Source organism: Orycteropus afer, unplaced genomic scaffold (genome assembly GCF_000298275.1).
Source record: "Orycteropus afer afer isolate SDZICR_OR568_19922 unplaced genomic scaffold, OryAfe1.0 scaffold00464, whole genome shotgun sequence".
Classification (NCBI taxonomy): Eukaryota; Metazoa; Chordata; class Mammalia; order Tubulidentata; family Orycteropodidae; genus Orycteropus; species Orycteropus afer.
The window spans coordinates 466568-492603 of record NW_006922051.1 but is presented as its reverse complement, the minus strand read 5'-3'; the positions used below and the strand labels follow the sequence as shown (position 1 = coordinate 492603).

Genomic DNA, 26036 nt, shown 5'->3' with positions numbered 1-26036 from the left:
CCCTGATAGTAACTTCTGAACTCTATTATAACCTATGGAACTGTGGACATGTATGTGTGCTAGGACACTGCTCAACAGACAATACGCAGTGCATGAGTATAACAAGGTATAACAGATTTAGTTAACCTTAGATTTAATAAACTGAAATTACTGATTTAAAATAAAAATTTGATGTTAAAAATTCAAACTCAAGTATTTTTGATTGCTGAGGTAGTAGTATTAGATCACCCCAAATCCTAGAAACAAATGTAATACATAAATTCAATGTATTTTTGTTTGTTAAATATATGTATATAAATAAATATATTCACTCCCTTCAAGAAACTATAAGTGGACAAAGCTAGAGAACAGACCTTTTCCTTATCCAACCTATTTGACTTCAAAATAAAACTTGCTTTCCCAACAATGGGAACTCTGGTGGCATAGTGCCTAAGGCACTTACTTGACTGCTAATGAGAAGGCTGGTGGTTCAAACCCACCAGCCACTCCTCAGAAGGAATGCTGGGCAATCTACTTTTGTAGGGATACTGCCTCAGAAACCCAAGAAGGGGTCGCTATGAGTCGGATTCGACTTGATGGCAATTAGCTCCCCCCCCCCAATTCAGTATATATACATATTTCTTACCTCGTTTAAGTCTGTAAAATCCAGTATGACAGTATTATTTTAATGCTAAGTATCAGCTCTATTAACTCATTACACAGGGACACTGACATAAGGGGACTCAAGAATTCACATTCTTAGGCAAAAAATAAAAATGAACAATGATTTCAACACTGTAAACCGAGTTGTCCTTTAGCTTCTCCTAATGCTAATATATGGCAGATCATTAACCATGAAATGCATTCTGGGATTTAAGGGGCATTAATGTAGTCTTTGAAAATCACATTCCCACTATTACCTCTGAAAATAAACACTTGTATTTCTAGTATACATCTTAGATCCCATTTGGATGTTCCATTCAATTTATTGGAATTTTTTTTTTTTCAGTGTGACTTTTTAAGAGCTTGTTTTACATTCAATGTAACGTGTACATTTAGTTTCATTCCCCATATACCATGTCCAACCCTAACCCAGTCTCCTTCCCTCCCTACCCTTTACTTCTCCCTGTGGTATTTATGCACTCCTCTTTGTTCTGTATTTCCTCAATTTGAATGTTGGTCCTCTGGTGTCCCATGGTCTATTGCTCTAAGGGACGTATTACCATTGAGTATGTGAGTGCGTCATCCTGGGTTGAGTGGTCTGTGTGTACATCTTGTTAACTATTGGGCTGACAGCCAGCCCCTGGGGGTACGTTTTATTCCAGGCACAGTATTGGGAGTCTAGCCAGATTTCATCTGACCAGTAATTCTGGTCACTGAGTTTTTGGATTTTGTTCCATGTTTTCCCTCCCACTCTATCCAGGATCTCCAGATTTGATCCTTTCCTAAGTGGTTGGCATTGGTAGATAGGCACCATCTAGTTCTTCTGGTCTCGAGGGCCATCATGTCCTAGGGCTGATTGCTCCAAATTCCCTTGTTTTTTTGCACAGTTCTTCAATTCTGACACTAGGAGACCATTACCTGCATCTTAGACGGTTGCTTGAAAACTTTTAAAACCCCAGTAACTACTCACCAATGTAGGATGCGGAGCAACGCTTTTATGTATTTTGTTGTGCCAACTGAGTCTGGTGTCCCCCAGTACTATGGTCCTGAGACAGAAGATCTATTGGATCTCTCTCCCACAGTGTCTGGTTATCTGTGAGGGATTACTCTGTCTGTCTTCTACTGTTTCTGTTAAGGACTGCAGGTGTTTTGTATCACTGGTGTCTGTGCAAGATTAGCCTCGGCTGAATCTATCCTTGGTCTAGCATACTTCTGTTCATCGACCCCCATCTGATCATCTCAGGTGTGTTTATGTATTTATCTGTATAGCCTAGTGTTTGGTGTTAATGGCAATGCAGTATTGTGGACACATTGGTTGGTATTAGCATCTGTTGTTTATCTTTTATGTGCAAAATTCGGTGTCCTCCCATTTCTTAATGTGACCATGGTGGTCATAGATCCTTCCCATATATCCCTCCCCCTACCCATGTCAGCGTGTAGGCCCCAACTAGCCCAAAATTAATCCCTCTCCTTCCCTCCCCATCCTGGTAACCTACTAAGTGAGTTCCCTTTCCAAGCAAACCCTTCTCTGTCTTTTTTACAGTAATGGGCTCATATAGTACTTGTCTTTCTGCGATTGACTTATTTCACTAAGCATAATGTCCTCCAGGTTCATCCACATTGTGTGATGATTCGTGTATCCCTAATTGTTCTTTAATGTAGCATTGTTGTTGTTATGTGCCGTCAAGTCGGACCCGACTCATAGTGACCCCTCCTTGGGTTTCAACCGCCAGCCTTCTGGTTAGCAGTCAATTGTCTTAGCCACTATGCTACCAGAACTCCTTTAATGTAGCATAGTACTGAAATATTTTATTGTGTTTTTTGGTGAAAGTTTACACAGCCAATTATGTTCCCATTTAACAATTTCCATATTGTTCAGTGACACTGATTATATTTTTCACAATGTGTCAACAGTCTCATTATTTCCATTATGGTTGTTCCATTTCCATTAATCTAGTTTCCCTGCCCCACTCCCCACTTGTCCTGTTATCTTTGCTTTGGGGTAAATGTTGATGTTTGATCACATATAGATGAATTTTTAGAGCATAGCACTCATGAGTGACCTTGTTTATTTTATGAGTCAATCTGTTATTTAGCTGAATGGGATTTTATTTTAATGCTGTATTACAAACATAATACAGAATGAAGGAGTAAGTCAAGTCTCACTTTAAGGAATCACCTAATAGCATCAGTAAAATGGTTCTCTGACTTTTAGACTATATTCTCTAAGGCAGTCTCCCAATTTGTCAAAATGCCTGCTATCCTGGCTGTTTACTAGAAACTATCAGGAATAGCTTTTCCTCCATGGCTGGCAATAAAGTTAAACCAACTTCCTAACCCTTTCTGCCAGGGGGGCTGCTCTCCACTGGTCCGTGTAAGGTATAAAGCCTGTAAGTGAATGCTACTTTGTTTTACAAGAAAATAACACAGTAGAGTAAATGCATATGAGAAAAGTCACATTCCATACCACAAACAAACTGAACTTCCCTAAATAAGTTATTAAAAAAAAAAAAACAAAACGAAACAAAAAAACCAACCTTTAGTAAATAAACTTTTACAGTGAAAAATAGCAAAAGTGCTAATACAATAAGTGAATAATTTTCATCATTTTAAGAACCTGGAACAAAGAAGCTTTATATAGTCTTAATCTACTTTTCAGTATTCTGGAGCAGTTTAAATTACTGACTACAGTAGCAACAGGAATACCCTTTTATAATGTTGTGCACAAGTTGTATTTTTGGGAGTACACTGAATGGACGGTTCCTTACGCATAAACGTTAGCCATCGTAGATACATGCTGATAGTAGATCATTATCCTTAGTCTCTTGCTACAAGCACCAAAGCTGTTCAGAGCTGTTTCTTTTGTGAAGATTAATTTGAATAGCAAGTTGTTTTCTTTATAGGTCACCCCCAAGCCTGAGATTTGCAGTAATGTAGGACCAGTTTACCATCACTGCCAAAACACTACAGAAAAAAAAAGAAAACAAGACAAACAAAAAAAACCCCAATACATTAAATTCTGTTATTCTTAGATGAAAGGGAAAAAAATATCACATGTATCATAAATATCCTTGCACATGCAAAATACCTGTAAGATTATTTCCTTTAAGAGATTCATGTTACTATCAGACACACATTACCAATAATCATAAATGTTGACTTAAAACTTACGCTTTTATTATCAGAGGCATGAATGAGCTTACATATTTTAATAATGTGCCCTCTCCTCATCTCCATCCACAATGTACATACCTTCACCTGCTTTTTTGGTAGTGGTGCTATCTATACTTTAACATTAGTATTATCAAATTTTAAGAAGAATGAATAGTGTCGATTGCATGTAATTTGTTTCAGTTCCTTCGAAGAATGGGATTTCTGATTGTAGGTATAAAGAAGAGAACCTTACTTTGAGAATACTTCAAAGCCATCTTTAGTTTGTATTACACATTCTTTGATTCTTCTTTCTTGTATAAACGAGATCCTACTACATTTAAGGTGTTAGAAGGAACAGAATAAGGCAGTCATATCTTCTTTCCTTTGTAGACAATTAAGAATAGCATGCCTATCTTTAGAGACGTGAATGATCAAACTGTACACAGATGTGACAGATTAAGAAAAAAAGGCAATAACCAGGTTTTTTTTTTCTTACCTCATAGAGCGTTCCAACTTCCTGGTCTGGGGAAGGGGCAAAGGATTGATTCACATAAATAAACTATAAGAAAGGAAAAAAATAAAAATTAAGGAGATTGATTTCTAACGACATCTTGATTAAACTATTTTTTTCTGGGTTCCAATCAGCTAGTTATTTTAAATTCTCTGTCTTCAGAAGTGAAGAAAACTCCCTTAAAAACCTAATTTTCATAAATTAGCTAATTAATGGTAACTATGAAAATCACATCTTTCCTCAGAAGGTCCAAAATTATAGAATTTTTATTCTTAAAACAGTGTTTCTCAACTTTCTATAACAAAGACACTTAAAATTTTTTTTCAGTAGCTTTTGAAGAGTTATTCAAGACAATACATGATAAAATTTATTATTTTTCTTTTACCTGTAATTAAAGGCAGAATTTCTGCTAACAAAATTTCAGAGCCAAAACTCAAGAAATCTAGTATTTATAATCTGTGCATTTACCTTGGGTAAATGTGTAACACAGGGCTGCTTTTGACCTTTTTGACCTTTGGGAATTCTTAAAGACATTGGACTTCAGGCTATGCATCACTACTATCCTCATTTGTAGCCAAATGCAGCAGGAACAATGTAACATAAGTAAAACCAAATGTCCTTATAACCCTATTCTTTAAAGGACCCATTGTTCAATGTTTCAGACTGTTTAGTCTATTTTTACAAAATATTTCTAGTAATTAAAAAATTTTTTAAGATGTTGAAACAAAAGATCATAAAGTGGCTTTTGATAATTTTCTGTTTAGAAAACAAAATATTTTCAGGTAACATTCAATATTCCTTTTAATGTCTACATTCAAATTCTAAGACTAAAATTTCCAGGCTTAACATAGTCTTTTTTAAAAGTAACTCTTATCAGTATAGTTGGTTGATTGACACTATCCTGTTCCTCAACAAGAATAAATGTTATTTACTGTTTTTTCTTAAGCAATACAGGCTCTACTGAGAAAAATGTGACCTCAAATACTGCCTCTAAATACACGTAACTTTTCTCAGCTTATTTCCTTACCTGTAGGACAGAAAATACCAGTGCTTTTATCTCTTGGGAAGGAGGCCTGATGACACAGTGTTTAAGTGCTTGGCTAGCCAAAAGTGGTAGTTGGAACTCCATCAGTCACTCCTCAGGAGAAAGATGAGGCAGTCTGCTTCTGTAATGATTTACAGCCTTGGAAACTCTATGGGGCAGTTTTACTCTGCCCTGTAAGGTCACTATGATTCGGAATTTGACTCAGTAGAAATAGGTTTTGGCTTTATGACTCTTCAGGATGCTACAAACAAAACCAAAAACACACTGCCATCGATGAGATAAAATCTTTCAAATATGAGTGCCTGCTTCATAGTGTGTAAGCACTCAATAGACATTAGAAATTACCGTTACATTATTTAAAAATATTTCACAGTTAAGGCTGATTAAGTGTAGTAGGTTAAGGTTGTGTGTCAACCTGGCTGGGCCTGGTTTTGAGTGGCTGGGCAGCTGATGTAGTTATTCCCCATGGTGAGATTGGTAAATAAGTCCATAGTGGCATCTACTGGAGCAGCTGTGTTGATCACTCACATTTGGTACACTGCCTTTCTTTTCACCCAATCAATACTTGTCTCTCTGATAAAGATCAAAGGCTTCAGTATGGGTTACACTTAATAACATAAAGAAAACAAAAATGCACTAGACAAAACATTGGGCCATTAAGCAACATCATAACAAATGGAGAAAAGACTGAAGTAATCAAGGATTTCATCTTACTTCGATCACAATCAATGCCCATGGAAGCAGCAGTCAAGAAATCAAATAATTTATTGTATTGGGAAAATCTGCTGTAAATACATCTTTGCAGCATTATATGACAAAGATAACATTTTGTGGACTAAAGTGCACCTGACCCACTCCATGGTATTTTCAATAGTCTCATATGCTTGTGAAAGCTGGACAGTGAATAAGTAAGACCAAAGAAGAACTGATGCATTTGAATTATAGTGTTAGCAAAGAATACTGAATATACCATGCACGGGCAGAAGAAACAAATCAGTTTGGGAAGAGTTATAGACAGAATGCTCCTTACAAGTGAGGATGGCCAGACTTTATCTCACTTACTTTGGACATGTTATCCAGAGGGATCAGTTCCTAGAAAAGGATAGCATACTTGGTGTAAAGATGGTGTAGCAACAGCATCTGACCTCCTCTAACTTCATAAGCAGGAGGATCAAGATAAACCACCCAAGGCTGATTCCTATGTGACAGAGGTCAGATATGCCTCCACTTTTCAACTTTTTTACTAATTCTGACATCAACTGTCCCTCCCATGACACTCTCTAAATCTGTGGTGGATTCAATAATTTGTTGCATGGTTATGAGGTTTATTAGGAAAGTAACACCATTACTCAATCAACAGTAGTTGGAAAATGTAGTCTTGGTGACAGAAATGATGCTGGAGATTGCACGATAGAATTTTGCAAGGCCAACGAATTATTCATTGCAAGTACCCAAATACTTTTTTTTCAACAACATAAATGGCATAAATGGCAGCTATACATGTGGACTTTGCCAGATGGACTACACAGTAATCAAATAGACTACATATGTGCACAGAGGGGATGGAGGAGGTCCACATCTTCAGCCAAAACAAAGGCAGGAGCTGACTGTGGAGCACACCATCAACTGCTCGTATGTCAGTTCAAGTTGAAGTTGAAGACAATTAAAACAAGTCTACAAAAGCCAAAATATGCCCTTGATGATATCTCACCTGAATTTAGAGACCATCTAAAGAATAGATTTGATGCACTGAATACCAGTGACTGAAAAGCAGAGGAATTGTGGGATGACAATCAACATCATCATCCATGAAGAAAGCAAAAGTTCATTAAAAAGACAGGAAAGGAAGAAAAAACCAAAATGCATGTCAGAAGAGACCCTGAAACTTGCTCTTGAATACCCATTGCAATGCTGTTGAGTCGGATCCGACTCATAGCGACCCCTCCTTGGGTTTCCGAGGTGGTATCACTACGGAAATAGATTACCCAATTTTCCTTCTGAGGAGTGGCTGGAGGGTTTGAACCACCAGCCTTCTGGTTAGCAGTCAAATGCCTTAGACACTATGCCACCAGAGTTCCCTGCTCTTGAATAGGGAGAAGCTAAAGCAAATGGAAGAAATGACAAGGTGAAAGAGCTGAACAGAAGATTGCAAAGAGCAGCTTGAGAAGACAAAGTCAATTACTATAATAAAATGTGGAGAGACCTGGAGTTAGAAAACCAAAAGAGAACACACTCGACATTTCTCAAGGTGAAAGAACTACAGAAAAGAATTCAAGCCTTGAGTTGCAATACTCAAAGATTCTATGGGCAAAATATTGAATGATGCAGGAAATATCAAAAGAAGATGGAAGGGTTACACTGTCATTGTACCAAAAAGAACTGGATGACATCCATTTCAGGAGGTGGCATATGATCAAGAACCAATGGTACTGAAGGAAGAAGTCGTTAACTGCCCTGACGGAAGTGGCAAAGAACAAGGTTCCAGGAATTGGCAGAATACCCACTGAGATGTTTCAACAAACGGATACTGTGCTGGAGGCACTTATTCATCTATGGCAAGAAATTTACTGACTGGAAAAGATCCACATTTGTACCCATTCCAAAGAAAGGTGATCCCACTGAAGGTGGAAATTATCAAACAATATCATATCCAAGTACAATCTAGATGAACATAATTCAGAAAGAGTCTCAGCAATATATTGACAGAGAATTTCCAGAAATGCAAGCTGGATTCAGAAGGGGGATATCATTGCTGATGTCAGACAGATCTTGGCTGAAAGCAAAGAATACCAGGCAGATGTTTACTTGTGTTTTATTGACTATGCAAAGGCATTCGACTGTTGTGAACCATAGCAAATTAGGGATAAAACTGAGAAAAATGGGAATTCCAGCACATTTAATTGTGCTCATGGGGAACCTGTACACTGACCAAGAGGCTGTCATTCAAATAGAATAAGGAGATATTGTGTGGTTTAAAATCCAGGAGGGTGTGCGTCAGGTTTGTATCCTTTCACCATACTTATTCAAACTGTATGCTAAGCAAATAATCCGAGAAGTGGAATATATGAAGAATAAAGGACTGTATGAAGAACATTAGGACTGGAGGAAGAGTCATTAACAACCTGCGATATGCAGATGACACAACCTTGCCTGCTAAAAGTGAAGATGATCTGAAGCACTTATCGATGAAGTTTAAAGACTATAGTCTGCAGTATGGATTACACCTCAACATAAAGAAAACAAAAATCCTCACAACTGGACCAATAAGGAGCATCATGATAAATGGAGAGAAGCTTAAAGTTGTCAAAGATTTCATATTACTTGGTTCCACAATCAACACCAATGAAAAAACCATTCAAGAAATCAAGATGATGTATTGCATCGTGCAAATGTGCTTCAAGTGACTTCCTTAAAGTGGTGAAGAACAAAGATACCTCTTTGAAGAGTAAGGTGCGACTAACCCAAGCTATGGTGTTTTTAATCACCTCATATGCATGTGAAAGCTAGACAATGAATATAAAGAAGACCAAAGAAAAGTTGATGCCTTTGAGTTGTGGTGTTGGCAAAGAGTACTGAAAGTATCATGGACTGCCAGAAGAATGAACAAATCTGTTCTGAAAGAAGTACAGTCAGAATGGTCCTTGAAAGTGAGAATGGCCATACTTGGTCTCACCCACTTTGGTCATGCTGTCAGAAGGGGCCATTCCCTGGAGCAGGTTATCATGTTTGATAAAGTGGTGGGTCAATGAAAAAGGGGAAGGCCCTCTGAGATGGATTGATACAGTGGCCGCCAACAATGGGCCCAGGTATTGCAAGGATTGTGAAGCTGGCGTCGGAGCAGGCAATGTTTTGTTTCACTGTACACAGGGTTGCTGTGAGTTGGAGCCGACTCGATGGGACCTACCAACAACATATTACAATTCGGGATCAGAAATGACTCAACATATAGTTCTTCAAACAGGAAAGTCCCTTTTCAGCAGTGCCTGTAGGCATGCCTCTCTCTGGCCCTTGGCCTCTAGGCCTCATGGCCCCTTGACTTTTGTCGCAAGTATTAAAAGGTCCTTTCGATCTGATGTTAAGTCCTCAGAGGCACTCTACTCCGTAAGCTAGACTATATGATGAATACAGCATCATAATTGGAAGATTCATCAACAACCTTCGATATGCAGATGACATAACCTTGCTTCTTTTTGCTGCAAGTGAGCCTAGTTCCAAGGATAATTGCCTAGAAGCACCCCACTCCACCAGCAAGCCTCTTGCCCAAAGTTACTCAGCTTTCTTGCTCCATGGGCTGGTAAGCCCACTGCTTTGTATCCTGACAGTCTCTTGGTTCTGCTGTTGCTGCTTTTTGCTATGTCTGGTGTCACAGCTCTCTCCTGTATGGAGGAGGTTCAGTGAAGTAATCTTGGGTCCAAAGGATGTGTCTAATCCTCATTCTTCTTTCTTGGTGGTAGTGAGATTCCCCTTTTCTGCCTCTGGGATGGCTCATTTTTAAGCCTAGTGGGATGGCAAAACTGACCAACCCCACATTAGGGTTCCATACACCTTATTTGCATGGTCGCACTCTGACAACGGTGCCATGCAAATTATAAGCAAGCTAAACAACTGATAGGCCATAAGCACCTCCCTCACGTTTGCACAGTTCCACCTAGGGATTTGGTGAGAGCTACAAAGACCACATTAAGTAACTTACAGCACCACACTTGCAAAGCAGAGGGTCAGCAAAAAAGAGAAAGACCTTCCTTCAATAAGATAGACTGACAAAGTGGCTGCAGCAATGAGCTCAAACACAGCAATGACTGTGAGGATGGCACAGGACTGGGCAGTGTTTTGTTCTGTTGTGCTCAGGGTTGATAGGCGTCAGATGTGAGTTGAGAGCACTGAACAGCAGCAATGCTCTTTCTTCAGTAGATTTCTCTGGAAGGGAAACAGTATCCCTGAGTTCTTGCACATTGTTAATAGTTTGTCCTGGGACTGGAAGGCAGTATTGCAAGATACAAAATCCGTATCTCATTCTTTCCTTTTAATATCCTTGCAGTCAAAGTTTGATGACAATTTAAATATTTTCCCCCATAAGTCAGGCCCTCTTTATTTCTCTTAGTTTCCAAAAGATTTTTGCTTTTTCTTTCAAGTCCAGTAGTACTAACAGAATGTTCCTTTGTGTTCTGGAAAGTACGTTCTATGTCTGAAAACACACCAAGTATGTAGCTTCAAATCTTTATTTTAGGCAAGTTTCCTTGAATTTTAGTTTTTAGTATTTATTCTGTTCCTTTGCTTTGATTTTTACTTAGGAACTCCTATTATCTATATATTTGCTCTCTTTTGCTCATTCTCAGTATTTGTCACTTTCATTTACATTCATTTTTTTAAAAATTCTGGTTTTGCTTCTACTTCTAAGATACTATCTGATGTTTATTTGCTCTTACATTCCTTCTAGTTTAGTCTCCATTTGAAAAATAATTTATCTGTATTTTCCTGAGATTTGTCACTTGAATTTTTCTAATGTTGATTTATGGTGTTCTTCATATCTTGTATCATTTTCTTAATAACTTTTAGGCTTGTGATATAGTTAAATTATAGTTTTGTATGTACATCTTTCTGGCACGCTTTCATTGTAAGGAGATGCTATTTATTCTTTTTCTCAAAACAACATTGTTTGGGATTTGACCTTGATAGTTCTCTTTTGTTCATTTTTTACGTGAAGTTAGTTTTCTTCAACTTTTAGATGGAGACAGTTTCCAGATAGCTTTTCTAACTTCACAGAGATCCTTCTTCTGTTGTTTCTGCATAGCGTTTAAAAATATAGTGGCCTGCTTTCTGAGCTTTTCAAGCTGTTCTCCTCTACTTTGATGGTCCTTCATTTTCCTTTCTCTCTTATGTGCCTTACCTGCTCATAATTTGATTTCACTTCTAGAATTTTCTCTGCAGTGTGGAGTCCTGTCCTAGGGAGCTCCATGGGCCTATTTTAAGGGCTCTCAAGCACTGGATGATTCCAGACTCTTCAGTTCTCCTTACTGAAAATATACTGTAATCATCTGCTATCGGAGAGGGTAAAACCTCTCTGAGTTTCAACCACTATCCTCAAATTGGCCCACTGTTCATTCCAGTGAATAGCTGTTGGCTATTTTCAGGCTTTCCTTTTCTACTTTGTTATTTGGTTCTGTTTTCAGCACATGTGCTTTTACTCTGAAGGTCCCTTTTATGAGTCATACAACCAAACTCTTGAACTAAGTTTCTTCCTTCTCACTGACAAAATAAATCAAACATGTCCCATTTTAATAATGAACAATTTGCTCATTTTATCCCTTCTCATATTGTTTATAAGCAAATAAGTATATCCTTCCAAAAAAACCAAAACTAAACCCAATGGCATCAAATCTATTCCACTCATAGAGGACCTCCGTTGGGTTTCCAAGGCTGTAAATCTTTATGGAAGTAGATTGCCTCATCTTCCTCCCATGGAGAAGCTGGTGAGTTTGAACCACTGACCTTCTGGTTAGCAGCCAAATGTCTTACTCACTATCCCACCAGAGCTCCTCACAGCCTTCCCCAACATTTATAAATACAAATTTGTATTTTTAAAGTACCTACTGATTCTCCATCTACCTATCTACCCATATACTGTGTTAATACAGTGCTAAAATTTTGATTTTTATGTAGGAAAAGGTGTCTGACACATTATTACAACACTCAAAAGATGCCACAAGCATGTAAACATTTAAATTTCTGTATCCAGATACAAGTTTCTTGCTATCTGAAGTAAAGTGTTCCGATGAAACCTTTTTGTATGCTGAAATGGCAAAGATGAAGAAGCAATTACCATGAATTTATATGGGAAAAAATTCTGAGCATTCCCAGGCTCAAAAAATAACCTACCAAATCATATCAAATAACACATAAAATCTAAAATAACACTTAACATATAGTGTTCACAGACACAGTTCAAAGCCATGGAGAAATGATGATGAGATACTGAATTGTTTCCAGGGAAGGAGCTTGGTGAAGCCACTCTCACGGCTCATGGTGCACAATGACCCTTTAACGGCTTGCTGCAAAACAAATACTGAATGCTTGTTTTGCTTTTCATAAAAGCAAAAATCCTCTTCAGATTTCTTTTAGTTAGTAAAAACAAATACTAATGTAGGTCTTTCATAAAAGCAAAGTGGCATTAAGTGAACTTTCAAAAAGCTGGGAATACCTGTACCAAGTTAAAAACCAGTGGCATTTAAAGTATTAACTCTTACTACAATTGCCACCATTAAATACTTAACATATACTATGGTATAGATACCTTAAGTTCTTTCGTAACATACGGCTAAAATATATTGTTTACCTCAGTAAAAATGGAAAAAAAGAAACATTAATTATCAAGCAAACAAAAAAAAACTTTCTGTACTAATATCCTATAGACACATCTTTCTGCATGGATATTCAATGACCTTCTGTGGAAAACCACCAATGATATAGGGAAAAAAAATTGGTTCTTACTGTAAAAGTAAATGTAAAATTAATTTCACGTCAGGGTTCCATGCAATTCTTTAATAAAGCAGAGGTTCTACCAGGAAAAGACATAAAAGGACATTACAAAATAACATAGGTGGATCCATATGCATTTCTATATGCAACAGTTAGTGTTCATTGCCCTAAGGAATGACATTTTTGTAGGGATATGACCAATATTGATCTCATACCAACTGTTCTGAGGCCACAAGTTTAAGGAATTTTTTGATGAAGTCAATGAGTCCTTGGATGGTTCGAGTTCGCTCTACAGCCCACTTCTTTGTTTTCATAATAGGGGTATCTCCCACAGCCTTTAGCAGGATGTCAACTATAAGAAAAAAAAAAAATATAATTACACTGAAACATCTAAAGAAAATGTGATATAAATTACTTTACAAAACTTGATTCTTTTTTTTTAATCATTGTTTTTGTGGCTGTTTCTTAATCCCCCAGTTCTATAAAGGTCTTCCTATAGGACTAATCTTTAAAATGCATTTTAACTTAACATGCAATGCCAAAGAAATAAAAATCGTTAATAAAAACATGTATAAGCTAAATAATCATTGAAAACAGCAAAGTAAAATAATGTCATGGCCTCTGTCACCTATTAATGTGGGAAAGATTAGAATAACAGTGTAAAGGATATTATTGGTGAAAATGAAAAATGGTATACTCTTTCTGGAGTGTAATCCTATCTGTCATGAATTGCGCTGTGTCTTCCAAAAATGTGTCAACTTGCCTGGGCCATGATTTTCAGTTATGTTAATGATATAATCACCTCCATGATGTGATCAGCCAATTAGTTGTAAGGGAATTAGGGTGGGATGCAACACCCTTCATCAAATCACGTACCTGATCCATCCAAAGGAAGTTTCCCTGGGGTGTGGCCTGCATCATCTTTTATCTTATAAGAGACAAAAGGAAAAGAAGCTAGCAGAGAGAGGAACCTGACTACCACCATGAAAGAGGTGGGAAAGGAGTGCATCCCTTGGACCCGAAGTCCCTGTGCTGAGAACCTCCTAGACCAGAGGAAGACTGATGCCAAGATACACAGTGCTCTCCAAGGAACACCAGGCCCACAGACGTTCACAGGAGACAAGGACCTTCACCTAGAGCTGACAGGAAGAAAGTTCCCTATAGCTAGTGCTATGAATTTGGACTTCTAGCCTCCTAAACTGTGAGAATAAATTTGTTTACTAAAGCCATCCATTTGTTGTATTTCTGTTATAGAAGCAGTAGATAACTAGATAAGCACCTGATAACCAAGTCATAAAGACAACAGCCAAATATTTCAAAGGTAGAATTTGACTCAATAGTTCTTGTATGAATAAAGTCTAAAATATGAGATGAATAAAGATTAACTTAGAAGGATTTCACCTTCATTGAAGCATTTTTAAGGAAAAAAAAAAAACCTGGTAAAAATCTAAATATCCAAAGCGAGGGGACTGAATAAATAAAGGATATTCTACAAAGAAATTATACATAACAGATTAATGTAAACATACATAGGTATAACATCTATAATAAATAATACAATGCATACAGTCTAAATAAATAGCTCAAGTTCAAATACTAACTGCGCAAGAATGGTGTGGCAGTGGTATCTGACCCCTTCACAAAGGGCGAGGAGGATCAAGAACAACCACCCAAGGTTAATTCCCATAAGCAGAGGTCCACCCTCTAACCTTTTAACCAACCTGAGATCAAATGTCCCTCTTACAGTACTCTCAACTTCTCTGTAAGGTTCAATAATTCATTGCAATGCCCACACAAAACTCACAAACAATACTCATGATTACAGGATTTATTAAGGTAGTTAATAGGTAACAATTCAGGATCAGGAATGACTCAGGTTACAGTTCTTCAATACAGATAGCTTCCTTTTAGCAGTGCCTGCAGGCATGCCTCTCTGTCCCTCAAGTTCTCAGCCTTGCAGCCTGTTGGCTACAAATGTTACCCTGTTCCCTCAAGTGTTACAAAGCTCTTTTTGGCTTTGCTGAATGTGCCCAGAAGGTGCTAATTTCTAGCAAACTGGTGGAGCTGGGTAGGCAAACCTAGCTCTACCAGGTGCCTGGAGGCATCCTACTCTGCCAGCAAGCCTCTTGCCTGAAGGAGCTCAGCTTTCTTACTCTGTGGTTCTTGAAGCCCACTGCACCACCTCCTGCCAGTATCTTGGTTCTGCTCTCTGCTTCTTGTGTCTTCAGCTGTCTCCTGAGTGGACAAGGTTCCCAACACAGAGACTCCGGGTCCAAACGACGTGCTCTGCTCATCTCTCTCTTCTTATTATTGTTAGTCAGGCCCCCCTTTCCACCTCAGATGCCTCATTTTAAGGCTCACAAGATGGCAAAACTGACCAATCTCTACATTATGGTTCTTTAGACCTTATTTGCATGTCCCACCCCCACAAGAGTACCATGCCTCTATTTACATTACTAGCAAGCTATCCAATTCCCTCAGTGGTCCACAAGCACCTCACATTTGCACAGTCCCACCCAGTCATCTGGTGGAAGTCATGAAGGCCATGGCCATACATCAAGCAATTCACTGTACCACACTCTGCCACTTGCTAGTATATATACCTGGACAAGCTTCTTAATATGTCTGTGCTTCAGCTTCCCCATCTTTAAAATAAGGATAATCGCACCTAACTCATACTGTTGTTGTGAGGAATACATGAGTTAACACAGCTGCCACAGTTAGAGCAGGATCTAATATATGACATTAACTATTCAAAGTATTATTAAGCAGCTATTATAGAAGCATGTTATAAAGGCATATTTAGCAGCATGTTAAAGTGATCCAAATGCATTAAATATGAAACAGCATATACAATATGATCTCAATTTCATTAAAAAAAAAATCCTACAAATATTTTTTCAAGAAAATATGGAAGAATATTAACCAAAATGTTATTTCTCAATAACTATGGGCAATTATTTTATTTTACTTGTGTTTTTGTAACTACCAAATTTTCAACAATATTCTTTTAAATAAGTGAAAACAATAAAAGTTATAAGAAAATATAGTTGGGGGCTAAAAAAGTTTCAGAGAACGGTTTTAAGGTTTCAATGATCCAATACAGAGATGCACACCCAAAGGCTATGGATCTGTCTCCTAAAAGAAGTTTTTTTTAAAAAAAAACAAAAACAAAACTTGTATGAGGACAAAATTAAGCAATATACTATGAGTCGGATTTGACTCGAGGGCACATAACAACAACAACAACTGGAAGTGAAGCTTACTGCTGCCCCCTAACGTTTACTCTATTCTATTACAAATGGCCCTGTTATTTGCCATCCAGTTGGCCCCGACTGAAAGTTGAGCATTCCTATAAAACTTTTTGTAAGCCGAAAATGTGTACAGCGAATAAACAATCACCATTAGTTTTGTTATTGTTGTTATGTGATGTCAAGTCGGACCCGACTCATAGCGAACCCTCCTTTCGTTTCCGATGTGGTATTAATACGGAAGTAGGTTGCCCCACCTTCCTTCTGAGAAGTGGCTGGTGGGTTTGAACCGGCTGCTTTCTGGTTAGCAGTTACGTGCCTTAGGCACTATGCTACCAGAGGTTATATGGAAAAAATTTTGAGTGTTCAGAGACCCCAAAAAATAACAAACCAAGTCACATTAACATATAGTGTTCTCAGACACAGTTCAAAACTACTGTGGCTTAATGATGTGATGCTGAGTGTAATTCCCTGGGCAGGAGCTTGGTGATGCCACTCTAAGGGCTTGCTGCAACATAAGTTTTGCTGAACGCTAGTTTCACTTTTCATCACCTCCCCCACCCCAGGAAAAGTGAAAATATCCCTCGAATTTCTTTCAGTTATTGAAAACAAGTACTAAGGTAGTGGTCTTTCATAAAACTGAAGCGGTGTACAGTGAACTTTCAAAAATCAAGGGATACTTGTACATCTTTCTTGCTCTATTCTTTGGTATTTAAAATTGGGACCCAGTGCTATCCAGACCAATTTATTCAAGTTTACCTCTGGAATGAAGTCAACTAGAACATATGATACAGTTTATTTTCCTTTTAAAAAACTACCTAATTATTCTAACTCCTGTTATCTTCTGACGAGGAAGGCTGGAGATTACTAACGGTTTTTGGCTGTTGTTGTTGTTGTTGTTATGTGCTGTTGAGTTGGATCTGAGTCATAGTGACCCCTCCTTGGGTTTCCGGGGCAGTATCACTACGGAAGTAGATTGCCCCATCTTCCTTCTGGGGAGTGGCTGGTGGGTTTGAACCGCCAGCCTTCTGGTTAGCAGTCAAGTTCCTTAGCCACTACGCTACCAGAGCTCCCTGGTTTTTGGCTAACCCACCTTATCTCCCTTTCTTGCTCCCTTCAAGTACTTGGAGCTACCAGTAACTCAGTTGCAAGTCAACAATTAGGCAATTCAGAACATACTCCAATTTGTGCTAATGAGAAAAGAAAGCTAGAGAGGGAAAAACATTGTATTTATAGCTGTCGTCTTTTTGTTTAATTCTAAAGGTAATTTGCTTACAGTTCCCAATCTTGGTTGCACATTAGAATCAACTGGGAGATTTACAAGAGTGCAGGTGTCTTTATCAATTAAACCAGAACCTTCCTAAGTGGTGCCTGGATATTGACAGTTTAGTTTGGAAAGCTCCCCAAGTTATCCTAATGTGCAGCCAGAGCCAACCACGTCAGTCTGTTTCAAGATTCCTTTCTTTCTTTTGTGGACTAAACCAAAGGTGTAGCATATGAATATTTAAGATTTTTTTTTTCACAAGAAGAGGTTCCAGAATGACAGTCAGGGTAGGGATTCAATAGCTAGATAATTAAGTTTTAGATCAGGGGTCACAAACTCAAATACTAGCAGGAGCCAGAAAACGAGAATCTGATTTTCAACTGAAGGTTACATTAAAAAACACAAAACACACACCTGTGGACAGACATATATAAGGCAGACCAAATAAACCATGGCCTTAGGCCATTATCTGGATGTGGGTCATAAATCTTTACACTCTTATTCAGAGTTACCTTCAGGGTCATGAGCTAAGCTTCTGACCAAGCCTATGAGATCTCAAACCTTGTGCACTCCTACTTACTGTAAAATGGAGAAAAAAATGGAGGAAGAAATGGAATCCAAAACCATAAAACCCGTGGGGCTCATCTGAAGAAAGACTGCAGTGGTTATCTATAGATCTAACAGGTTTGTTTCTCTACTAGTTCATCATGTGGAAAGACAGATTTTCCCCAAATGGAGAGACAGTCAGACTTAAATAGGCAGAAGTAATGGGAGACACAAGGAGTCTCCAGGTGGCAGAAGCAGCTAAACACTCGACTACTGATTAACAAGTTGCTGTCCAGTTGGTTCTGACTCCTTACTACTGAAAGATTGGTGGTCAGAACCCACTTAGTGGTGCTTTGGAATAAGAGCTTGGCGACCTGCTTCTGGAAGGTCACAGCCTTGAAAACCCTACACATGAGATCGTAATGAGTCGAGATCAGCTCTATGGCAACTACAACATTTTGAAAGACAATTATCCACAGCAACAGAAAATGTAGCCCAAAGACAGAGGGACTGAGCAGAAAACATGACGCACCTACATTTAAAGACTGTGGCCCGAGAAAACGTCTAAAGGCTGTAATGGAGGAAAGAGATCCCAGATTCAAACACACTGAATAGAGACACTTTTATTAAGTCTTGGACAGGATAAAGACAAAACAAAGGCAACCATCCAGGATGAGAGAAACCATCAGAATGTACAGAATACAGAAAGCTGAATGGAGCCCACTTATTCATGGCCATGAGGCTAATTACGTATGACTGAAAAAAATAGGGAATCATCACAAAATCATGATTGGTGGCAGATTGACTCGTCACTGTTGCAGGTAGGACTACAGAAAAAGGGAAAAGACCATTATTGGGAATTGAAGATAGAAAAGGCTTGGTTACAGGATTAGTTCTGGGCCTTCATTATCTGGCTAGGTGGTGGTCTGGATAGGCTGGGACTCATGACCAAGCAGCCTGAGTCCTAGCCACAAGGTGGCTACCAAACAAGACCCCAACCTCAATGAAATTAGAAAAAGACACACTTGTTCCCTAGTTCCTTGTGTCAGCATAATCTACTTTCAACCACACTCTTCCTGAAGGCAAAGTGCCCTGCCCTACGTTCATCCTAGAACTTTGTGCGCAAAGCCACTATCCACACACACACCACTTAATGGTCAGTAAGAACCTGAACTTATGTCAAGCCTCAAAATGGAGTTAGGGCTCCCACTGCAGACCACAGCCTTCCACAAACCTAAGAGCTTTAGAATTTAAGCTCTATTATAAGGCCAAGGCTAATGTTTTCATACCATAGATATTTGCAGCTTTTCCCACAGACAGCTCTACAGAGTGGTCTAGGGCAATTTAGCCTTAGGAATTTTACAACAGCGAACTACTCTCAAGCAATCAAAGTTGGTAACAGCTAATTCAAGGAATGAAATAACTCACAAAAATTCTAAAAGGGTAGGTTTTTTTTTTTTTTTTAAGGGCGAGATCTACGCGTTTAGTCTTTTGGCATAGTGCCTAAGGCATCTGAATGCTAACCAGAAAGCTGGCGGTTCAAACCCACCAAGCCACTCCTCGGAAGGAAGGTTGGGCAATCTACTTCCCTAGTGATACTGCCTCAGAAACTAGAAAGAGTCGCTTTGAGTCGGATCCAACTCTGCAGCAGTTGAGTTTTTTTGAATGAGTAGCATTCTTCACAATGGGTACGATGTCAGGTTTTTGGTTTAAGAAATTATCTACAGCAATTGAATGAAGAAAACAACACAATGGTCTGAAGACGTGGAGTCTCATCCAGACTCTGTCACTGGCTATCCCTATAACCTTAAATCCCTATTCAAGTACTTAAATACGACATTTCCTATCTACTGACTGGTGAAAAAGCAGGTCTGGGACAGATCCTCCTCTAAATTTTATTTTATTGGCCTCCATGCTCAGACGCAAAAGAAACCTCCCACTCTGCCCAAAACGAAACTGCTATTAAATTTACTTTTTTTCTTGATGTCTCCGGCAGGTTCCTCTGTTCCTGGGGAAACCGCAGCGGAAGAAGGGGGCTCAGGGGTGACGGTTTCTGGGGAGACCTCCGAAAGTCCTTCGCCACCAGAAGCAGTCGAGGGAGGGAGCTGCAGCACCGACTCCGGCTCCTCTGCCATCTTGCTCGATGGGACGAGAAAGCGGAAGTGGCGGCTGTGCACGTGCAGGGGGCGGGCTTTACATGGGGTAGAGGTGCCCGGAATAGGGAGATCCAACAGCGAAAGTTTGACTTCCTAACTCATCTACTATAGAGAACCGGTAGCAGATCTCGGGCTATTAATAAAAGGCAATCATTGTTTCCCTGCAGCACAAGCCTCAGGCGTGGGACGGTGGGCAACACCCTCCACCGCCAACCGCAACGCAGTCCGCGCAAGCGTCCCTCAACTCGGAACTGGAGATGCTTCCGCTTCCCTCCACGCCTGCCTTGCCCCGCCCCATCCCGGCCCCGCCCAGAGGCTCGGGAGCGAGCGCGCGCGTGCGGGAGGGGGCGGGTGGGGAAGGATCGCCTGGAAGATCCTAAGGCGAGGCTCGCGTGCCCGCCCCCGCCCTGGCCCCCAGCGCCCACCCGGTCGGCCCGGCCCAGCCATGATCAAGGCGATCCTCATCTTCAACAACCACGGGAAGCCGCGGCTCTCCAAGTTCTACCAACCCTACGTGAGTATCCAGCTGCTGCCGATCTGTGCGAGAGGGAGTCATTCGTTGGTGGCGGGCAGCGCCCAGCGCCTTTTCCTCAGGGCGACCCCCTCAGGCGTGCTGCGGCCCTTCTCGCGCCCCAGCCGTCTTGCGCGCCTGGGCTGTCAGCCTCCCAGAGGGAGTGCAGGATGTCCACCTCCCCGCCGCTTTCCCATTCTCCGACGTGGCTCTACTTAGGCGGCTGCTCCGCCCGTCTGTGAGCTGGGTGGCTTTCTGGCTGCGCGGGCGAGGCCCTGGAGACTTCCCGGTACCTGGCCCTGGCCGGGGGCAACCGCAACACACCTGCGCCCCAACCCATCCCTGCGAGCCAGCCCTCAGCTTTTGCCTTCCTGCTGTCCGTGGCTTCGGTTAGTCTCTGAAGCTGCCACCGGGGAGCTCGTTCTTCTCGTAGCTCCACCTCCCTGACTCTGAAACAGCCTTTCCTGGTGGACTTCTTTCTGTTCTCCTGTGAACAGATGGGCTGCTGTTTTCACTGTGATCCTCTTAGTGCAGGAACTTTAGCTTCCGGCGTTTTGATAACTGCATGTTCTGTGCAGTGTCTCGTGTATGTTTCGACATGACTAGTGTGACTTTCAGGTGTCTGCTTATTAAAGAGAAAGATAAGCGAGAACCTCACATTTTTGTCAGACTTTTTCCCTAGTGGCTGTAAATTATTTATTCCCGAAATAATTGGTGACATTATTTGTGGTTGACAGATAAGAACTGTGGGTCTATAACTGAGTTATTATTTCAGCTGCTGCTTTGGCATCTTTCTATATGTGAATATAAAGTTACTCTACTTACGGAGAATGGTAATATTTGTAAAGCTCTTCTTTTAGAACTGTAAGTAGTGTTGAAAGTGCAGAAGGTTTTAAACTAGTGAAGGTCAGTAGTTTATTAACGATTGAGAGGATCACAGGTGCATGTATCTTTCTGAGGGCTAAATTCACCAATCGGCAAAATACAGACTAGGACTAGGGTAGAGATACAACTGTTGTGTTTTATTGAGACATTTTCCTATAACCAGAAATGAACTTTCAATTAAATATTGAAATTGTGCCAAGCTAACACTTTTATATAGATAAATCCCAGATGGAAATCATTCCTGCCATTAACAGTTAAATGTAAAAGTGTCAGTTTGCCTAATATGATAATGCTATGTGTAGTTTTTAGTTGAAGTGAGACATCTTGAATTTATTTTTAGTTTCCTTAAGTAGTTTTGTTAGAGATAAAAGAATATTTTCTACTACTCCTATTTGATTTTGGTTTGGAATAATTTAAGCACTGATGCTCTATGTGGAATCCCTGGCTGTCTGAAATGGCTGAGTTCTTGACTCTTAGCAGAGAAATTGGTGATTTGAACCCACACAGGGATGTGGTGGAAGAAAGGCCTGGTAATTTGCTTCTGAGAGGACACAGCCTTGAAAATCTTATGTAGCAGTTCTAGTCTGCACACATAGGTCTCCCAAGAGTCAGAATCGACTTGATGGAAACTACCACCAGCAAAAACAAGTGTTCTATGTAAAGATTCTACATCATTTTTTAATCTAGGATAAAATTCTTACTGTGAAATTATTTTAAATTCTTTTCTGAGTGAAAAGAATAATATAAATTTGACATTGTTACCCTCTAGTAGCATAGTGCCTAAGGCAGTTGACTGCTAACCAGAAGGCTGGCGGTTCAAACCCACCAGCCACTCCTCTGAAGAACGATGGGGCAATCTATTTCCATAGGTGATACTGCCTCGGAGACCCAAGGAGGGGGTCGCTCTGAGTCGGGTCCAACTCTACGGCGCATAACAACAACAACAATTATCCTTTTGCCAAAAGTGTAGTACTGGCTTTTATTAAAAGAATTTTTCTTTTAACCATTGTCAGTGCCATCCATTGTTACTGAAGAAAAGGGATGTTCCAGTAGTTAATTTACAAGGTAATTGAATTAAAACATTTTCATTTTCACAAGTAATAATTTAGAAGTATTCAAAATACTAGGCTTCCTGGCTAATCCATAAAATCAGTGTAATGACTTAACGTAGTAAAGAATTTAACCATTCTACAGAGAAATGTATTTAATTTGGAAATCTGGGAATACAGTTTGCCTTCTATATTCCCAGATTTAATCAACCAGGGATGGAAAATATTGGTGAAGGGGGAAGCAATTAAGTGGTTGAAGCAGTCCTTCAAAAGCTAAGAGGGAAAGTAAAGTGTTATTTAGGTAGCAATTGCATTGTATTTGTTATAAATGATAAGTAATCTAGATAGAATTTAAAGTATACAGGAGGATGTGTGTAGGTTATATGCTAATACTATGCCATTTTATAAAAGGGATTTGAGCATTTGCAGATTTTGGTGTGGGTGGGCCCTGTACAATCTATTGCAGATAACTTGGGAGGACTGTACCATCTTTCTCTTGTCCAGCAGTAGAAACAGAAATAACCTTGGCTTTTATTTAGCAGATAGCTCTGAAGATTAGTAAGGAAGTTGGTGGTGCAGAGGTTAATCACTCTGCTGCTAACTGAAAGGTGGGCAGTTTGAACCCACCAGCTGCTCCTTGGTAGAAAGATTTGGCAGTCTGCATCCATGAAGGTTTGTTGTTGTTGTTGTTATGTGCTGTGGAGTTGCATCCAAGTCATGGTGACCTCTCCTTGGGTTTTCGAGGTGGTATCACTATGGAAGTAGATTGCCCAACCTTCCTTCTGAGGAGTGGCTGGTGGGTTGGAAGCGCCAGCCTTCTGCAAAGCAGTCAAGTGCCTTAGGCACAATGCTATCAGAGCTCCTTCCATGAAGGTTACAGCCTTGAAAATCCTATGGGGCAGTTCTACTCTGTCCTATAGATCTCTGTGAGTTAGAATTGACTCAAAGGCAGTGGGTTGGGTTTTGAGGATCTGAAGGTTAATGGGAGTAGGCAGTTCCTGGCATCAGTAGCAGCTCTGGTGATGTTTTTGGCCATTGTATGAGTGATACGTTATGTGGGTTGCTGGAAGATGTAAAAAGAAGCATCTAGAAAGTGTAAAAAGAAGAATTTAGTGGGAGCTCTAGTGGCGTAGTGCTTAAGGCATTTGACTGCTAACCAGAAGGCTGGTGGTTCAAACCCACCAGCCACTTCCAGAAGACTGGGCAATGTACTTCTATGAGATGTGGCCTCAGAAACCCAAAAAGGGGTCACTATGAGTTGGAATCGACTCAATGGCAGTGAGTTTTTTTGTTTTAGTGGTCACTGGCAGTATAGAAGTGGGGATGTCATGTGCTGTTTTTATGTATTAGTTTTTCATATATTGGATTTAATTTTTTGTCAACTGTGTGTTTATTTTTGCCTTTCAGAAATAATTTAAGATAATTTGTTTATATGTTTTCTTCCTTTGCAAGACCCTTGGGAGCTCTGGTAGCGTAGTGCATAAGGCATTTGACTGCTAACCAGAAAGCTGGCGGTTCAAACCCACCAGCCACTTCTCGGAAGGAAGGTTGGGCAGTCTACTTCCGTAGTGATATCACCTCAGAAATCCGAGGAGGGGTTACTGTGAGTCAGATCCGACTTGACAGGAGTGCGGTTGGTTTTTTTTTGCTAGAGCCTAAGCTATTCCCTGGAGAAGGATGTCATGCTTGGTAGGGTGGAGGGTTGACGAAAGAGGGGGAGGCCTTCAACGAGATGGATTAACATGGTGGCTGAGATGATGGGCTCAAGTATAGCAGGGACTGTGGGGCTGGCGCAGGATCAGGCAGTGTTTCGTTCTGCTGTGCGTGGGGTCGCTATGAGTCGGAGACGACTCGACGGCACTTAACAACAACAGCAAGCTATTTCAAGAGAGAAATCCTTTTTGTTCATTTATTCTATCAGTTTATCAACAAATATTTATTACATACTTACCTTGTGCAGGTACTGTTTTAGAATCTGGAGATGAGCAGATAACTTCTGCTCTTTGGGCAAGGGAACTGACCAAGCTAATAAGCAGAATATAGAGCAAAATATATTTGAGCATGTTACTGGGAAGGATCAGTCTCTGGAGAAGGAAATCATGCTTGGAAAAGTAGAGGGTCAGTGAAAAAGAGAAAGATCCTGATGACATGGATTGACACAGTAGCTGCAATAATGGGTTCAAGCATAGCAATGATTATGAGGATGATGCAGGCCTAGGCAGTGTTTTGTGTGTTGTTTGCAGAGTTACTGAATTGGAACCAATTTGAAGGCACTTAAAAACAACATAGCGCATCAGATGGTAATGAACACTGAAAAAGCAAGGAAGGATGATAGAAGGTATGAGGATGACAATTTAAGTAGTCAGCTAAGTCCTCACTGAGAAGGTGATATTTGAGCAAAGATTTAAAGAAGGTAAGGGAGCTAGCCTTGCGTGTATCTGGGGGAAGAGTGTTCCAAGTATGAAGAAGAAAGTGCCTGTTTGAAGAACACTATTAAGATTGGCATGGCAAGAGCAGAATGTATAGGGAATAGAGTAGTTGGAAATGAGATCTGTTTGTATAGGGCAATTCTGTTTTCCTTCTCTGGAATGTCTTTTCCTTTCATTACCAAGTCCAAATTTGGTCCCTTGTTCTACCTCAAACATCATTTAAACATTCGCTGATGCCTTTTAGCTTGCTGAAAGTCACCTCTTGGTTCTTAGGTTTTTATTTTTGTCTTTATTATGACACAGTTTTCTATTTCACAGCCTGTAGTTAGGCATCCTATAGATTGTTTGAGGGAAGATACCAAGTTTTAGATACATATGTGTCACCTGCAGCTGTCAAACTTGGAGAATTAAATAAATTTTTGTTAAATGAATGAATGAAGTCCCTTGTCTTGGGGGTGGAGTTTGGATTAGAATTGACCTCCTGAGGTTGCTCCAACTATTAAAATTGAGACCTTTATTACCTAGGGGTTTTATGAATCTGTGCTTTTTAGCACAGAATTAACGGTGAAATAGCTGTTACTTCAACTCTTTCTATGTTACGTGGACAGTAGTCTCTGAGAAGTATATCCGGTAAGATTGAGTTTTGAGTTTAATTTTTTGAGTATTACCTATGGTGTGACTCGACTAACAGTTCCACTTCCTGATAGGATGTGTCTGTTTTAAGTCCAGCAATAATGGTTTAACATGGAGTAGTTTGAAAAATTGTTTAACCATTTGCCAACAAGTTTCCCATACTGCCTTGGGTTTTCATCCCTCAGTTATCCTTTTTTATAACAATGTATATATTCATCTTTACCCTTTAATAATGCAGATTTCTGTCTCCTGCTTTAATGTATTTTTATATTTGATTGTGTCACCAAGCTGCTATTATGTGTGAGACATATTGTGGTGTAGTAAATTACTTAGTGTGGCTTTTCTACCCATAAGTCTTTGTCAACTCCCAGGTGGGATTTTCTATGGGCAACTGAGGAGCTCCTGATTGCTGAAGTTGTCCACCTGGAGTATTTCTGTTGGGAGTGGCACAAAACAATGTTCTGGGAGGTGCCCACTCTCTCTCA

General features: G+C 39.8%; 2 protein-coding genes across 2 annotated transcripts in view; one reads left to right on the top strand and one right to left on the bottom strand.

Moving 5' to 3' along the window:
- Positions 1 to 3546: 3546 nt before the first annotated feature.
- ATG12 (autophagy related 12) lies at positions 3547 to 20077 on the bottom strand. The gene is made up of 4 exons (XM_007954518.2): positions 19861 to 20077; positions 13043 to 13179; positions 4292 to 4354; positions 3547 to 3606 (listed from the first exon to the last, which is right to left on the bottom strand). The coding sequence occupies exons 1-4, from the start codon at positions 20021 to 20023 to the stop codon at positions 3547 to 3549; spliced, it is 423 nt and encodes a 140-aa protein (XP_007952709.1). The 5' UTR covers positions 20024 to 20077.
- A 412-nt stretch (positions 20078 to 20489) lies between these two features.
- Positions 20490 to 26036, top strand: part of AP3S1 (adaptor related protein complex 3 subunit sigma 1) — a 138530-nt gene continuing 132983 nt past the window's right edge. Inside the window, exon 1 of the mRNA XM_042782772.1 lies at positions 20490 to 20558. Coding sequence (XP_042638706.1) covers positions 20490 to 20558 — 69 coding nt within the window. The remainder of the gene's footprint in view (positions 20559 to 26036) is intronic.

Bases quoted from the DNA above. Each gene is read 5' to 3' on its own strand.
- ATG12 (XM_007954518.2), bottom strand. From the start codon at position 20,023: ATGGCAGAGGAGCCGGAGTCGGTGCTGCAGCTCCCTCCCTCGACTGCT. The intron at 13,180-19,860 runs GTAAATTTAATA...TTTTTCTTATAG, and splicing joins CGGAGACATCAAGAAAAAAA to TTGACATCCTGCTAAAGGCT. The intron at 4,355-13,042 runs GTATGAGATCAA...CCTTTCTTATAG, and splicing joins TTGTGGCCTCAGAACAGTTG to TTTATTTATGTGAATCAATC.